General features: G+C 35.4%; 1 protein-coding gene across 7 annotated transcripts in view; it reads left to right on the forward strand.

Annotated features, from left to right (window-relative positions):
- Positions 1-17,604, forward strand: part of SENP7 (SUMO specific peptidase 7) — a 115,742-nt gene that overhangs the window by 18,681 nt on the left and 79,457 nt on the right. For all 7 annotated transcript variants that reach the window (XM_074332590.2, XM_074332581.2, XM_019711204.3 and 4 more), the window contains one exon: positions 2,759-2,856. In XM_074332590.2, coding sequence (XP_074188691.1) covers positions 2,759-2,856 — 98 coding nt within the window. The remainder of the gene's footprint in view (positions 1-2,758; positions 2,857-17,604) is intronic.

Here is a 17,604-nt window from a genome sequence, read left to right on the forward strand (position 1 = left end):
CTTGGGAATCTAACCGGCAACCCTGTTGCCCAGAGCGCGCGCTCTAACCAACTGAGCCACCTGTCCTCCCTAAGTACTTTTTTTCTTGCTTTGCACAACTCATGGTCAGTTTTTTAAAATAGAATTTTTCTCAGATTTTTCAGTTTATCCATTTGATGTTATATGAGTCCATTAGGTCTAACATAATAATATACCACTGACTATGTGGCTTAAAAATTTATTTTCTCACAATTCTGCAAGCTGGAAGTCCAAGATCAAGGTGTCAACAGGTCTGGTTTCTCTAAGGCCTCTCTCTGTGTCTTACAGATGGCTGTCTTCTTGCTGTGTCCTCATATGGCCTTTTTTCTGTGCCCCATCCCCATCCGTGGTGTTTCTTTCTGTTCTTACAAGGACACAAGTCCTGTTAGATTAGGACCTTGCCCTTATGACCTCATTTAACCTGAATTACCTCTCTATCTCCACGTACAGTCATATTGGTGGTTAGGAGGACATCAACATATGAATTTGGTGGAGGGGAGGGGACAAAATAACATTAGTATTTTAAGATAACAAATTTTAAGTCACCTTGAATATATGTGTTTCTATGTTGCAGACAAGAAAAATTAACTATTTATTATAACTTGTTCTCAGAGGAAAGATTTGTCATTAGTATTAGTTGCTTTAACATTATTTAAAAATTTAATTATTAAATAATTCATTTTTTTTAATGCAAGGTACAAAAAAGGGAAATAATAAATGGGACCAGATGACTTCTGTTGACATAAAAATAAAAAATATTTATATAAGTTTAGAAAATTTGGGCTGTATAGAAAGGGACAACAAGATGAAGCAAAGAATCCTTCCCTCTCCTTTTCCTAAAGGCAACTAACAGTTTTTTTTTTTCATTCCTTTCAAAGAAAAAACAAATGTATATGTGCTTATATTATTTTGATTATTTTTTTGATTGTTGCACAGAAGGGATCATGAAATACATATTGTTCTGTGCTTTACTCTTTTAAGTTAATATACCTTAAAGTTTTTTGTTTTGACACATTTAGATCTGCCTCTTTAATTTTTGATGGTTTTGTAGCACTCCAAAGATATACTGTATACTATAATTTATTTACTTAATGCACTCAGACAGTTTGGTTGTTTCCAGAGTTTTGTAATAGAAGCAGTGTTTCAGTGAACATCATTTTTTACATACAGGGAATCAATTTTGAGTAGGTCTAAGGGAGTTTGTGTATTAAGTTTTAATAGATACTGCGAAAATTTGCTCCAAATTATATTGTCATCGATGAGATCTCCCATTTTTGTACAAACTTACTAGCACTGGGTGTTATCACACAGTATAATTGTTGCCAATTTAATAGGAAGAAAAAAGATATTATTTTAATAAAATTTTGTCTCTTTGCATTTATATATTTTTCTTTATGTTTGAATATTGAATTTATTATAGAGTAAAAATTATATATATTATATATAGTTGGCCCTTCCATATTCATGGGTTCCACATCCATAGGTTCAATCAATTGCAGATGGAAAATATTCAGAAAAAAATGTTATGCTATTACTGACATGTACTATAGTTAGTACTCTTATCACTTAGGCAATTACAAGGGTTTTTGGAGCTCTGTGCCAGGAATTGGGGAGATGTGTGTGTATATATATATATATATATATATATATATATATATATATGTATGTATGTATGTATATGTATATATATATATGTGTGTATAGATATATATCTATATACACATATATATGTATACATATGTATATATGTATGTGTGTATGTGTGTGTGTATATATATATATATATATATATATATATATATATATATAATTTTTTTTCCCTAATGTTTAACACTCATCAAGATTCATCCATGTGTAACATGTCAGAATTTTCTTCCTTTTTAAGGCCAGATAGTATTTCATTTTATTTCATCATATATATATATCACATTTTGTTTTTCCATTCATTTGTTGATGGGACATGTGAATTGCTTATAACTTTTAGCTTTTGTGAACAAATGCTGCTGTGACCATGGGTGTATAAATATCTCTTCAAGAAAGACAGTGTTTTAAACTTACTATGTATGTAATCATCATACATCCTTGTGAGATAGCTACTATTATTATATCCATTTTCAGATAAGGAGACTGATACATAGAAATAAAATAAATAGTTTATTTATCTAGATTCACAGTGTGTATTAAATAAATTAATTTCAACTTTTGTTTCTAGTCAGATTAAATCTATACTGTTAGTAAAATGTCCGACTCTTTCGTAAAATTTTCCATGCATCAATTCATGAGAAACCAATTGTAATTGTAATGCATTCAAATTGTTATTAGTTTGGTGCAAAATAATTGTGGTTTAAAAGGTTAAAAATAATTGCAAAAACCGCAGTTACTTTTGTACCTACCTAATATAAATGCAGCTAATTAAGAATCACAGGCATTATGTAACTTGACATGTAATAATTTTTATTATTTCCTTTAGACACATTAAAAAATTTTTATAGTTATGTAAGCTTTAGAATCTCAAAAAGTTGATTACCTGACAAAAATTGCCTTGAAATTTTAAAATCTATTCCTACTATTATTGCACTAGCAAAAGAGGCACATGTTTTGTAGATTGTATTTTTCCCCCTCTGTGAACTACTATTAATTTGGCTGTTTATTTCGAATTTCTAAATAAAATGAAAATTTAAGTGCATCTTCATTGTCATATTGCTATGATTATTATTAAAATTCCATTTGTTTTTCCTAGTGGGACAGAAGCCTAAGAAACAAGGTCTTCTCTCTAGACCATAAAAGTAAAAAAGGTGTCCGTGGGCGTCCTGTCACTTCTAACACATCACCAGAAAGGTAAGATACATGTGTATGTGACGTAGGATGGGCTCATACTATGTGTAAATAGTGTGACCATGGGTGATTCATTATTCTCTTTAGGTCTCAATTACCACAACTTTTAAAATGTAAGGATTAACTTCTGTGGCCTCTAAGGTTCCTTCCAAACTCTAACCTTCTGTGATTCTGTCATCTTAACTCCTTGTATTTGTGAGTTTGGAACATCTTGATAAGATTTAGCTGATAATGCAAGAGTTACATATAGACATTATAACGCTTGATTTATCATTTGTGGTCTGCAGTCAAAAACATGCTCCATTTAGCAGCTGTGTTCCTGTAGTCATGTATTAATGCATTATGGTTATACTGGAATTAAATATTCGGGGGATTCAGATTGTAGTTATCAGAAGGAACTTAAGAGCATTTCAGGTTTGGACATCAGTAAATGATTAGAAAGTTGTTATTTTACAAAAGGGTGTTGAAATTTTGAATTTTCTTTTAGAATAGTAATGAATAAAAAGTGACAACAGCAAGGTAAACTTTACCGTTGTTGGGAGATCACACAAAATAGAAGACCAATTCTTGGATTTATGTCAGAGTACTTTATTAGCTACTTACCGTATTTTGCCATGTATAATGTGCACTTTTTTGCCCAAATTTGTGAGAGAAAAATAAGGATACGCATTATACATGGGTACTGAAAAATTAAAACAAAAGATTTTTTTCCGTGAAAGTTTGGGCCAAAAATGTGGGTGCACATTATACACGGGAGCACATTGTAAACAGCAAAATACGGTAGTCGTCTTGTCTGTAGGAAATATAAAAATGTATCTGTGACTCCACAGAAGTTTATATACCTCCTGACCGTCTACCATACAAGGGATAAATTGTAAAGGTGAATAGGGCAGTTCTATAGATGCAGTGATTTTGCTTTGAGCCTCAGAATAGCCACGAACTCAACTTATAGACTTGGTTTTTCCAAAGATTGCTATGATTATATCAAAAGTTATATTTGATCTGAGAGATGGAGTGATAGAAGTAGCGGAATCATTTTTTTTTTAATTAAAAAAATAAACATTTTTCTGAGGGTTTGCATACATAAGGTTGTTTTATTTTATGGGAGAAATATCCTAAAAACCCTGCATACTTCAAAATTTATTTCATTCAAGTCTCATTTTCCCATAAGAGTTCTTGGAAAGTGGTGGGAACAGGTTCTTTGAGCATGTCAATCTATGATTATTGTAACGTATTATTCCTTTAATATTACCTTTTAATTTCCAGGCATTATCTCTAATATCTAATATTTTCCAGTTTGTTATTTCCAAAATTATTGGCCTAGCATAAAGTGGCAATTGTTTAGCTTTCCTTATAGAGTTTACCACATCTGACTTCTGTTCCAAAGATACTGATTTTCAGGCATGTTATTTGCATTAGGACTATGATGTCCACTTAATGACATTATTAGAGGACAAAAGAAGATTTTAAAATTTAGTAGCAGTGGATATTGAAATAAAAGCACAGCAGTGATTAAAATTATCGTGTTTTTAAAACACAGAAAGAACACTGTTGTTAACATGGTCCTGACAAAGGAAGGTGGATGATTCTTTTTATTGGTCTAAGTAATGCAACCAGTAGGCAATAGTGTAAGCAGCTTTATAGTTTACTCAGCTAGCCAGCTTTGGAATAATACATGATTTTTGACATATTTTTTAAATTTGGAGGGCTTTGTATTATTTCAAAAGTTGTGCCTGGAGTAATACTTTATTACTTATTAATAGCTATATTGCATTAATTTAAATTCACAAAGTTAAAATGTTCATAAGATGCTTCTACACTGTGTTTTTGAGGAAATGTGCTTGCATATTTAAAAGTGGGATTTTTTTTGAATAATATCTAATGTATGATTGGGAGGACCTGACCAAATCCTAGTGACATAAGCTTAGAAAAGACACTGTACTTTAAACCGGTTTTTCTCTAGCTTTACTAAAGGTTCTGGAGCTTTTGATTCTTAACCATTTTCTACATCTTCTACCTACTAGTTTCAGATGGGTGAAATGTTTGGGATGGTTAGAATGTCTGGAAACAGAGGTGGGATAGAACATGATGAGTTGCTTGAATGAAATTTGGTTGTGAGAGTTAAATTAATAGGCAGAGTTAGGAAGTGACTTTATTAAAAAAAGTAAATAGGGATGGGAAATTGTCACATATTTGTTTCATGGTACAAGGGGCATGTGTTCATATTTTTGTAAAATTCTCTTGGGTGGATCGAGTATTTTTAGACAAGTACCAATTTGGCTTGCTTATTCTCCTGGAATTTTTTTCCCCCTCTATTGATACCATTTTCACTACCAATGAGCTTATAGAATTTGTACTTATGGACTTAGTTCTCTGGTAACATAACGTTCTTATCAAGTCGCTATTCTTCCTACCCCACTAATTATTCCTTTTGGAATATCAATAATAGAATCCATGACTCATATTATCAGGCTGGATCTGAATACCCTCTGTAATTATGGCAGCTAACATCTATCGAGTGCTTATATGCCAGGCAGTAGGTTAAACCTGAATTATCTCAATTTTCACAAGTCTGTGAGATATAAATAGTATTGGCCTTACTTCACAGAAGAGGACATTTAGTTCTAATTCATTATAATGTGGAGGAATATTGTTAGTATGTCTATGGAAAAGCTATTTTAATATTACTAGATTTAATTTTTTGTTTTAATCACTTGTATTACTGAGTTCTGCTAGACTATCTGAACCATTTCATAAATTGCTAGTCTGTACAGGGAAGTAAAAGCAAAAAAAAAAAAGAAATATATCTGGAGAGGAGAAAAAAATCCCTTTATAGTTGCATTACTTTAGAACCTCCAATCCTATCTGCTGTGTTTGATCTCATTTTTGAAGATCGCAGTACCTTTCAGTGTCCTAAAAAAAATTAACAGTTGTTGCAATGTAACTTACATGCTTTAAAATTCATCCATTTAAGTCTATAATATTAGTACATTTACAGAGTTGCACAACCATCACCACAATCTAAACTTTTGAACATTTCCTTCCTCCCTCTCCTCCCCACAAAACTGTATGTAGTCTCACTTATAGCCCAAGGCAACCACTAATCTTTTAGTGGTCTATAGATTTGGGTTTTTTGGGTATTATGAATGAAATCATACAATATGCTGTTTTGTATCTAGCTTCTTTCACTGAGATAATGTTTTTGAGGTTGATGTTGTAGCATGTATTAGTATTTTGTTTTTGTTGCTGAATAACATTCCATTGTATGGGTATTTGTTCTTTATCCATTCACTAGTTAATGGACATTTAGGTTGTTTGTACTTTTTGGCTATTGTAAATAATATTGCCATAAACATTCCTGTTCAAGTTTTTGTGTGGATCAATGTTTTAATTTCTCTTGGGATTGGAATTAAAATGCTAAACTGTTTTCCAAAACAGCTCTACCATTCTACATTCTCATTGGCAATATGTGAGGTTTCCACTTTTTCCACATACTTATCAATACTTATTTTCCCTGGTTCCTTCCCTTTCTGTCTTCCATAGATGTCCTGCTGGATGTGAAACAGTATCTTGTTGTGGTTTTGACACGAATTTCCTAATGATGTCGAGTATTTTTTCATGTGCTTTTTGGTCATTTGTGTATCCTCTTTGGAGATATGTCTATTTATAGCTGTTGCCCATTTAAAAATTATATTGTTTATCTTTCTGTTGTTGAGTTGTAAGAGTCCTTTATATGAAGTGTGATCAAACAATACGGTGAATGTTTAAATAAAAAAAAAAATTTGTTACAGTAAAAGACACATTGCCATTAATCCTCCTTAAAATACTCCCCCTCTCTTCAAAAACACTTATCCCATTGTTCCTGCCACTTTCTGAAGCAGTTCTGGAAGTCCTCTTTGGTGAGTGTCTTTAGTTGTGCTGTCATGGCTGCCTTGATGTCCTGAATCATTTTGACTTTGGGGAAGAGCCAGAAGTGACATGGTGCCAGAGCCGGTGAATAAGGTGGATAAGGACACACTGTAATGTTTTTATTTGACAGAAATTGCCGTACCAGAAGCAGTGTGTGACACAGAGTGTTGTCATGATGGAGGATGATTTACAGTACACTTTAAAACACACTTTCTCTCAACTGTAGCTCACACCTGACTGACTGCACTGAACAAGTGGAAACTTGTCACACACTGTTACTAAGGTTTGACATGCTGCTTCCTGTATTGAAGGTCCCTGCTGTTCAGTTGGATGGCACTCGGCAGCAGCATTCTCCGTATTTTGTGATCACAACAGAAAGGCTCCGTGTCATACATCGCTTTTGGTATGGCAATTTCTGTCAAATAAAAACATTACAGTGTGTCTATATTCACCTTATTTACTGTATCTGGTACCGTGCAACTTCTGGCTCTTCCCCAAAGTCAAAAGGACCATGAAAAGTAAACATTTTGAACCGATTCAGGACATAGAGTCCATCAGGCCATAGAGGCCGCCACGACAGCACAACTAAAGACACTCACAGAAGAGGACTTAATAGAACTGCCTCATAAAGTGGCAAAAATTATGGGATAAGTGTGTTCAAAGTGAAGGGGAGTATTTTGAGGGGTATTAATGACAATGTGTCTTTTACTGTAATAATTTTTTTATTCAAACATTTACTGATTTTTTTAATCACACCTCAAGTATTCTCATACTAGTTCTTATCAAATATATGATTTGCAAATACTTTCTCTCATTCAGCTTTTCACTTCTTGATGATGTCCTTTGAAGCTTAGAAGTTTTTCTCATTTTGAAGTCCGACTTATCTATTTTTCTTTTGTTGTTGTGCTTTTGTTATCATATCTTAAGAATCTGTCGCCTAATCTGAGGTCACTCCTGTGTTTCTTCTAAGTGTTTTATAGTTCTAGCTCTTAGATTTGTGTCTTTTATCCATTTTGAGATATGCACTTAAATTTACTGAAACTTTGTTGTAAGTTTTGAAATTGGGAAGTCTTCCAAGCTTGTTATATTTTTCAAGACGTTTTTGGTTGTTCTGGATTTCTTGCATTTTCAGTTGAAATTTAGAATCAGGTTGTCAATGTTAACAAAAAAGGCAAGAAAGATGTGATAGAGGATGTGTTGAATGTGTAGACCACTTTGGGGAGTATTGCCATTTTGCAATATTAGGTCTTCCAATTCACGAACATGAGGTGTCTTGAGGTCCTCTTTAATAATCTGTAAACAGTGTTTTGTAGTCTTCAGTGTCTTAGACTTTTTTGTTATATTTATCCTGAAGTATTTTCTTCTTTCTGATGCTGTTGTGAATGGAATTGTTGTCTTAATTTTATTTTCAGACCGGTCATTGCTAGTGTATGGAAATTCAGCTGATTTATGTATGTTGACCTTATACTCTATGACCTTATTTAAGTCTTACTAGTTCTAAAATTTTTAGTAAGATTCCTTGGAATTTTGTATATTTAAGATCATGTCATCTGCAAATAAAGGCAGTTTGACTTCTTCCTTTCCAACTAGATGCCTTTAATTTGTTTTCCTTGCCTAATTGTTCTGGCTAGAACAGTGAGTACAATGTGAAATAGATGTGTGAGAGTAGACATCTTTGTTTTGTTTTGTTCCCACTCGCAGAGGGAAAGCATCAGTCTTTTTACCATTAAGTATGAAGTTAGCTATAGGTTTTTCATAGATGCCCGGCTATGTTTGTGTCCCCTAAAAATTCATGTGTTGAAATCTTAGTGCCCAATGTGGTGGTATTTGGAGGTGGGGTCGTTGGGGAGGTGTTTAAATCATGGGGATGGAGCCCTCATGAATGGGATTAGTGCCCTTATAAAAGAGACCCCACAGAGCTTCCTAGTCCCATGTGAGTCCCACGTAGAGTAGAAGTTGGCAGTCTACACCTCCGTAGGAGGCCTTCACTAGTATCCGACCACGTTGCCTGGTACCCTGAACTTGGACTTCTCAGCTTCCAGACTGTGAGAAGTCAATACTTGTTTATAAGCTGCCCAGTCTATGGTATTTTATTATAGCAATAGAACAACACTGCCTACGACTGAACTGCCAAGACATGCCCTTTTAAATGTTGAGTAAGTTAACCTTCTATTTCTAATTTGTTGGAGGCTTTTTATCAGGCATGTGTGTTGGATTTTTGTCAAATGCCTTTTCTGCGTTTGTATCATGTAATTTGTATTCTTTATTAAAATAATGTATTACATAAATTGATTTTTAGATTTTAAACGAACTTTTCATTCCTGGGATAAATCCCACTGAATCTGATTTATAATCTCTTGTGTGTCGCTAAATTCAATTTACTAAGATTTTGTTAAGGATGTTTATGTTTGTATTCAGAAGGGAAATTTGTCCGTAGTTTTCTTATGTTGTCTTTGTCTGGCTTTGGTATAATACTGGCTTTATAGAATGAGTTGGAAAATGTCCTCTTTCTTTGTTTTCTGTTTGGAGATGTTTGGAGGATTGGTATTAATTCATCTTTAACTGTTTGGTAAAATTCACCAGTGAAGCCATCTGGTCATTAGCCTTGTGTGTGTGTGTGTGTGTGTGTGTGTGTGTGTGTGAAGTTTTCAAATTACATATTCAAATTTTTTCTTGTTATAGCTGTATTCAGATTTTCTATTTTTTTATGAGTCAGTTTCGGTAGTTTGTGTTTTTCTAGAAATTTATGCTATCCAATTTGCTAGCATACATTTGTTCATAGTATTCCCTTCTAATTCATTTCTGTAATATTGTTAGTGATGACCATTTTTTCATTTCTGATTTTAGTGATTTGAGTCTCCACTTTTTTGTGTTCAGTCTACCTAAAGATGTTATTTTTGTTGATCTTTTGAAAAAAACCAACTTTCGGTTTAATTAATTTTCTCTATTGGTTTTCTATATTCTATTTTATTTGCACTAAAAAGAAAATCTTATTTTCTTTGTTCTACTTGTTTTGGACATAATTTGTGCTTTTTCTAATTTATTAAGGTGGATGGTTAGGTTATTGATTTGAGATCTGTCTTTTCTAATAGACGCATTTACAGTTAAATGTTTTTTCATAGCACTCTGCTGTTAGCTGCATTTCATTAATTCTCTTTAATCTCAAAGGTATTTTCTAATTTCTTTCTTTTTTTCCTGGATTTTAGTCTTGTCTCCACTACTTGACTCACTGGGTGGCTTTAGATAAGTTCTGAAGCCTCTTCAAGCCTCTGTTACCCCATCTTTAAAATGGGTTTTGGTTGTTGTAAGGATTAAGTGAGATAAGTTCCTGAAGCATTTAGCACAATGCCTGGCACAAAGTGGAAGTGTTCAGTAAACTCTATTGTTATTATTGATGTTGTTATTATTCTGCTGGCTACAGGAAGTCACCTAAGCAGTACCGATTTTGTCTTTTAAATTATCCAGTCCTAAAGGGTCCCTCCATGTGATAACTTAACGTAGGTTGGGTCTCTGAACTGGGTTCAGAGACAAAGGTTTATGGGAATTATTAGAGTTTTCCCGTTTGGGAAAGTTTCCAGCTAGAGTTTATCCAAAACTGTATTTATTATCTTACGTCAAAAAGGGCTCTGCTTGTCATGACTAGGCTTAGTGGAACATCCCAAAGAAACTGGAAGGAGGCAGGGGCTGTTTACAAAAGCACACATCAAGAGGAATATTACTTCTTTGCTGCCACTGCCCTTCCTTTTCCGCCTGCATGACTGCAGCGGCCTGCGTGTCCCCCTGAGGTCTGCTCCCCACATGGTTGGCGGAGTGATGTTTTTCAAATGTAAATCAGATCAGCGACTCTTCTGTTTAAATCTTTACAGTGGTCTCCTATTACATTTATCTTTACTAAGTTTTATGTACACTTATTCCATCAGTTATTGAGAGAGGTGTACAAATGTGGATTTGTCTATTTCTGCTATTCTGTAAATTAAAAAAATTTTTTTGTTTTAGATATTTTGAAGCTATGTTATTAGATGCCTACAAATTTAGAACTCATAAATCTTCCTGGGGGTATCTACCCTTTTGTCATTCTTTAATATGCTTCTTTTTCATTCATCCATTTATTTATTTATTAGTTTCAGGTGCACAAAACAAAGTAATAGTTAGACATTTATCATTTATATCCCCCACACTGTGTCAGTCCCCCTCCCCCATCCACTATCCCTCTGACATCGCACACAGCCATTACATTTCCTATTCCTAATGCTGTACTCCGCTTCTTGTAACAATATACGTATATATATACACATATATACGTATACATATACATACATATACATATGTATATATATGTCATACATATACATATATGTATGTATGTATAAATTTGTAGTTGACATTCATTATTATCCTTCTTTGTCTTTAGAAATTCTTTGTATCTTAGAGCCACAGTTCCTAAACTGTACTGAGGTGCTTGGAGGCACTGCATACTTACAGAGCAGTTTGGGATATTTTACATTTTCAAGGGAAAGCTATTGACATCTGTTAGATGCCATGTGAGCTACATGGAGGTAGTTCACAGTTTCAGATTCGATCACACTTGTATTAGGATCCTATTGCTGCATAATAAATTATCCCATCACAAGTGAAAAACATTTTGGGAAGAGAGAATGAACCCAGCAGAATATAGACACCGAGGTATGGGAATAAGGGAAAATCACAATATCGTAGCTCTGGTTGGGACTTTACAGATTGTGTATTTTCTAATTTCTGATATGATTTCTCCTTTGACCCATTTATTATTAAAATGTATTGTTTAGTTTCTGTATATTTTAAAATTTCAAATATTTTCTTCTGTTTTTAATTTTTAAAAACTGAGATATAAAGGACATATAACATTATATTAATTTGTTATACAACATAATGGTTTGATATTTGTGTATATTGGGAAATGATCACCACAGTAACTCTAGTTACCATCCATTACCACATATAGTTATGCACTTTTTTTGTGATGAGAACTTTAAGATTTACTTTCTTAGAAGCGTTCAAACATACAATATAGTATTAACTATAGTTACCATGCTGCACATTACATCCCCTGACTTATTTGTGTGTTGTTAATTGTTATATGAATTCCATTGTGGTCTTAGAACATTTTGTATGATTTCACTTCTTGTAAGTAAATCATTTTATGGCATAGTGTATGGTCTTTCTTGAAGCATGTTTCATGTGTTAGAGAAGGATGTGTATTTTGTTGTTTGGGTGGAGTGTTCTGTGTTTGTTAGATTTAATCAGTTGAGAGCATTCTTTAAGCCTTCCGTAGCCTTGCTGATTTTCTATCCAGTTGTTTTATCCATTACTAAGATAGAACTATTGCTGAATTGTCCATTTTTCCCTTCTGTTTTGTCAGGTTTTGCTTAATGTATTTTTGTGGTCCTGTTATTAGGCATATGTGTATTTATAATTGATGTTTCTTCCTGATGAATTAACCTTTTTCTCAGAGCAATGTCCCTTATTGTCTGTACTAATGATTTCTTTTTTTTTTTTTCTCTAAAGGCTATTTTATCTGGTACTAATGTAGCCAATCTAACTGTCTTATGGTTGCTGTTTGCCTGGTATACCTTTTTCCATTCTTTTACTTTGAACCTATGTATTTCTTTGAATCCCAAGTGTGTCTCTCGTTGAGAGCCTATGGTTGGATCTTGTCTTGTCTGTTTGGTCTGCTATAACAAAATACCGTAGACGAGGTGGCTTATAAACAACAAACATTTATTTTTCATAGTTCCAGAGGCAGGGAAGTCCAGGATCATGGCACTGGCAGATTTAGTGACTGCTGAGGGTTTCTGGTTCATAAATAGCCATCTTTTCTCTGTGTCATAGAACAGAAGGGTTCTCTCTGGAGCCTGTGAATCCCATTCATGATGCCTCATGACTGTGTCACCCCCCAAAGGCCCCTCCTCTTAATACCATCACTCAGGGGTAGGATATCAACATACGAATTTTTTTGGGAAACAAACATTTAGAACATAGTAGATATTGATTTTTTTTTCATCTACTCGGACAGTCTCTGCCTTTTGATTTGTTTGTTTAATCCTTTCACATCTCATGTGAATCAAAGTGTCTGCAGGGCTATGCTTCCTCTGAAGGCGTCAGGGAAGGATTGCTCCATGTCTCTCTCCCATCTTCTTCAGACATTACTTGTTTTTTAGATGCATCACTGCAGTCCTCTGTATTTACATGTTTTCATTGTGTGTCTTCACCTAATCTTCCCCCTGTGTATGTCTGTTTCTTTGTTTAATTCTCTGTTTTGTAAAGCCACCAGTCATAATGTATTAAGGCCTAACCTGTTGACCTGAGTTTAACATGGTTAGTGTAGAGACAATATTTCCAAATAAAGTAACACTTTGAGGTAATGGAGGTTAAGACTTTAGAATGTCTTTTTTGATTCAACCCATAACAGACCTTGAAATGGGAGAGAAATTGAGCCCTTTTGGGATCAGTATTTTGTTTTTTAAGGAAATGAACTTGCAATCTCTCAATTTCCTTTTTCTCATTGTTTATTACTTCTTAAAAATCTGTTTCTACCTCAGTGACATGTAAATGAGTATTTGTTGTTTTGTAATACCTTATTTTGTGTGTGTGTGTGTGTATTGGTTCTGGTTATAGAACTATTCAGGTTTGCTATTTATTCTCTTTAAAAAAAATCAACTTTATTGGTATATCATAGAACAACATGTATCAATTTTAATTATAAATTTTTATGATTTTTGCAGATGTATTTCTTTTTTTATTATGGTAAAACATAAAATTTATTATGGACATAACATAAAATTTACCATCTTAACCATTTTAAGTGCATAGTTTAATGGTGTTAAAAACATTTATAGTGTTGTGCGAAGATTATCACCATCCATCTCGAGAGCTCTTTTTATCTTGTAATATGGAAACGAACCGTTAAACAATAACTCCCGATTTTCCCTTTATCCCTCAGCTCATAGCAACTACCATTCCACTTTCTATTATCTACGAATTTGACTGCTGTAACTGTATAAGTCATGTAAGTGGAATCATTCAGTAATTATCCTTTTGTAATTAGCTTATCTCACTTAGCATAAAGTCCCCAATGTTCATCCAGGTCGTGACATGTCAGAATTTCCTTTCTTTTTAGGCTGAGTTATTCCTCAGTTATTATTCATTGTATATTTGGGTTGCTTCTACGTTTTCGTTATTGTGAATAATGCTGCTATGAGCATGGGTGTACAAGTATTTTGTTGAGACCCTGCTTTCAACTCTTTGGGGTATATGCCCTGAAGTGGAATTGCTGGATCATTTAGCAATTCTATTTTTAATTTTTTGAGGGACCACCGTATTATTTTCCATAGCAGCTGCACCATCTTACATTGCCACCAACAGTGCACAAGGGTTCTATTTTCTGTACATCTTCGTCAACACTTGATAATTTTTTTCTTTGTTTTCAAGAATTCTTTTGTTTTTTGTTTTGCTTCTGTTTTTTTATTATTTTACAAATATTTTCTTTTTGTTTTTTAAAGATTTTATTGGGGAAGGGGAACAGGACTTTATTGGGGAACAATGGTCAAATTGTTGTCCTTTCAATCTTAGTTGTGGAGGGTGCTGTTCAGCTTCAAGTTGTTGTCCTTTCAGTCTTAGTTGTGGAGGGCGCAGCTCAGCTCCAGGTCCAGTTGCCGTTGCTAGTTGCAGGGGGCACAGCCCACCATCCCTTGCGGGACTCGAGGAATTGAACTGGCAACCTTATGGTTGAGAGCCTGTGCTCCAACCAACAACTGAGCCATCCGGGAGGCAGCTCAGCTCAAGGTGCCGTGTTCAATCTTAGTTGCAGGGGGCAGAGCCCACCATCCCTTGCGGGACTCGAGGAATTGAACTGGCAACCTTGTGGTTGAGAGCCCACTGGCCCATGTGGGAATCGAACCGGCAGCCTTCAGAGTTAGGAGCACGGAGCTTTAACCGCCTGAGCCACCGGGTCGGCCCCCTACCATACCTTTGAAAACGAAATTTTACCAATACTTTATAATCTCTTCCGGAAGATGAAAAAGGGAATATTTCCTAACTCATTCTATGAGGCCAGCATTACAATAACATCAACACCATACAAAGACATTGCGAGAAGAGAAACTCCAGGCCAATACCTCTCATGAACATAGGTGCAAAAATACTCAAGAAAAAATTAGCAAATTGAATCTACCGATATATAAAAAAGAATTAGACATTACGATCAAGTGGGTTTTATTCTGGTGTGCAAGACTGGTTCAACACTTAAAATCAAGTAATATAATTGTATTACATCAACAGGCTAAAGAAGAAAAGTACATGATGATATCAATCTATGCAGAAAAAAGCAATTGTCAAAACTCAAAATCCATTCATAATAAAAATAAAAAAACCCATTCAGCAAACTAGGAATAGAGGGAACTTTGTCAACTTGATGAGAAACATCTACAAAAAACCCCACAGCTAACATCATATATAGTGATGAGAAAGTAAAACCTTTCCCACTAAAATGAGAAACAAGGCAAGGATGTCCTCTTGGACCTCTTTTTTTCAACATTGTACTGGAAGTCCCAGCTAATGCAATATAACAATGAAAGGAAATAAAAGGCATACAGATTGTCCTGACTGGTTCCTTTTTATGGCTTCTCTGTCATTTTTTATGCATAATATCTCTTTGTTGAAGTTCTCACTGGATTCATCTGTTCTTCCCCTACATTCATTGAGTGTCCTTATAACCAGTGTTTTAAACTCTGCATCTGGTAGATTGCTTGTCTCTATTTCTTTTTCTGGAGTATTTTTCTGTGTTTTTTTTTCATTTGGGATATGTTTCTTTGTCTTTTCATTTTCGCTGCCTCCTTGTTTGTTTCTACATACCAGGTGGATCTGCTGCATCTCCCAGTCTTGGTACGGTGCCTTCTGTAGTAGGTGTCCTGTGAGGCCCAGTGGTCCATTTTCCCTGGTTACTTAAGATCCAGTGGTATCCTTGAACTTGTGTAGGTTGTGGGTTCCCTCCTATTGTATTTCAGTCTTGATTGCTGTTGGCACATCAGTGGGTGGAATTGATTCTCAGTCTGACTACCTGTGAGGACTGGCCATGACTAAAGCAGAGGAGCTGTTGTGTGGGGGCTGATTTCACAGAGTGATTTGCTGTAGCGGGTTTTGGTGCCTGCTGAGTCCACCCTTTGTTTGTGGAGCTAATTGGGTGGTGATCAGGTGTGATCTGAAACTGGGTGTGTTGGTTCTGGGGTCTCTTGGAAGGAGCTCTGGTGCTGGCCCAGGTCAGCTGCTGCCTATGTCCAGCCCAGGGAGCTACAAAGTGATCTGTGGTTGGCAGCTGCCTGTGCTGGGTATGGAAGTGCCTGGGAGAGACTAAGCTGTGAACTGAGGTTGGCTGCCAGTAGTGCTGGGCTGGGGGCTGTTTAGCAGGAGGTACAGGACAGCTACTGTTTGTTTGGTATTTGTGGACCTTTCAGAGATTTTAGGAGAGTCCACAGTGTGGATTGAGGCTAGCCAGTTTGTGAGTATCAGCCTTTTATTGGGTAACAGTGTGTTTTTCCCAGGACCCATCAGCTCCAAGTCAAGTCATTGTCCTTCAATCTAGATGTGGAGGGCGCAGCTCAGCTCCAAGTCCAGTTGCTGTTTTTAATCTTAGTTGCAGGGGGCACAGCCCACCATCCCATGGGTGAATCGAACCAGCAACCGTGTTGTTAAGAGCACGCGCTCTAACCAACTGAACCATCTGGCCTCCTCTAAATTTATTTTTGTGTTTTGATTTTTTGTAGGCTGTCTCTTTGTCAAAGTTCAGTGTGAGCTGTAAACTTAAGGTCTTCTCAGGTGTTTTTGGAGCCTGAGCCTTTTCCTATGTATTTGTGGTAACTTTCTGATTTCCCCCTTTCATGCATTACTTTTGAATGTTATAATCTTTAATGGCTGACTCCGCAAAAGGGAAAAAGAAAAATGAAGAAAAGAAAAAGGGGCACTGGCCCTTTAAATCTCTAAAAGTAACTTCCTCCCAGACAGGTGGGTCTTGTATGGGGAGGTGCAACCACCATGGCTGCCTCGTGTTCAAAGAGCAAGAAAAAGTGCTTTTAAGTAAAGGTAATTACAACCTGTTTTTACTCACAAAACTGTTGAAACCAAAGTGCGTGGCATCTTTTCCAATTCCATTTCTCCAAATCTGGGTACTGACTAGATGTTCTACAGTTTAGTTCAATCCTAACATTATCTACCTTGAGTTAGCCTCAGATCCCACAAGTTAAGGTCTCAGTCTCAGAAGACTGCACTCACTTCAGATGCCAGCAGCAAGTCCCAGGTAGTCACTAGAACTTCTGACTGACTGGCTATACATGGGGGTTCCCATGACCCCCTCTTCACGTTTGATAATTTGTTAGAATGGCTCACAAATCCCAGGAAAACACTTTCTTACATTTACAGGTGTATTATAAAGGATCCAACTCAGGAACAGCCAAATGGAAGCGATACATAGGGCCAGGTATGGCTGGGGGTGTGGAGCTTTCATGATCTCTGGGTGCGTCACCCTCCCGGCATCTTCATGTGTTCCCCAGAGACAGAAACCAAATGTACATTTCTCACTGTATCAGTACTAAACTATAAAACTTTTTCCTTCTCTTGTCTCTTTCTCAACCTGTCATGGTGTATTTTATTTACATTTATGTGTTCTAAGTACAGAAAAAGAAAAATTAAATTATTAGGATGAATTTTACCTTTCACCTTTATATTTATTGTGCACTGCTACTTTTATATGCAGCTGTAAGAGCATTGGACCTGTATGAGCACTTACCGAAATTATACAATTTATATTTCATA

Source organism: Rhinolophus sinicus, chromosome 17 (assembly GCF_057876585.1).
Source record: "Rhinolophus sinicus isolate RSI-liver-muscle chromosome 17, RSI-T2T, whole genome shotgun sequence".
Classification (NCBI taxonomy): Eukaryota; Metazoa; Chordata; class Mammalia; order Chiroptera; family Rhinolophidae; genus Rhinolophus; species Rhinolophus sinicus.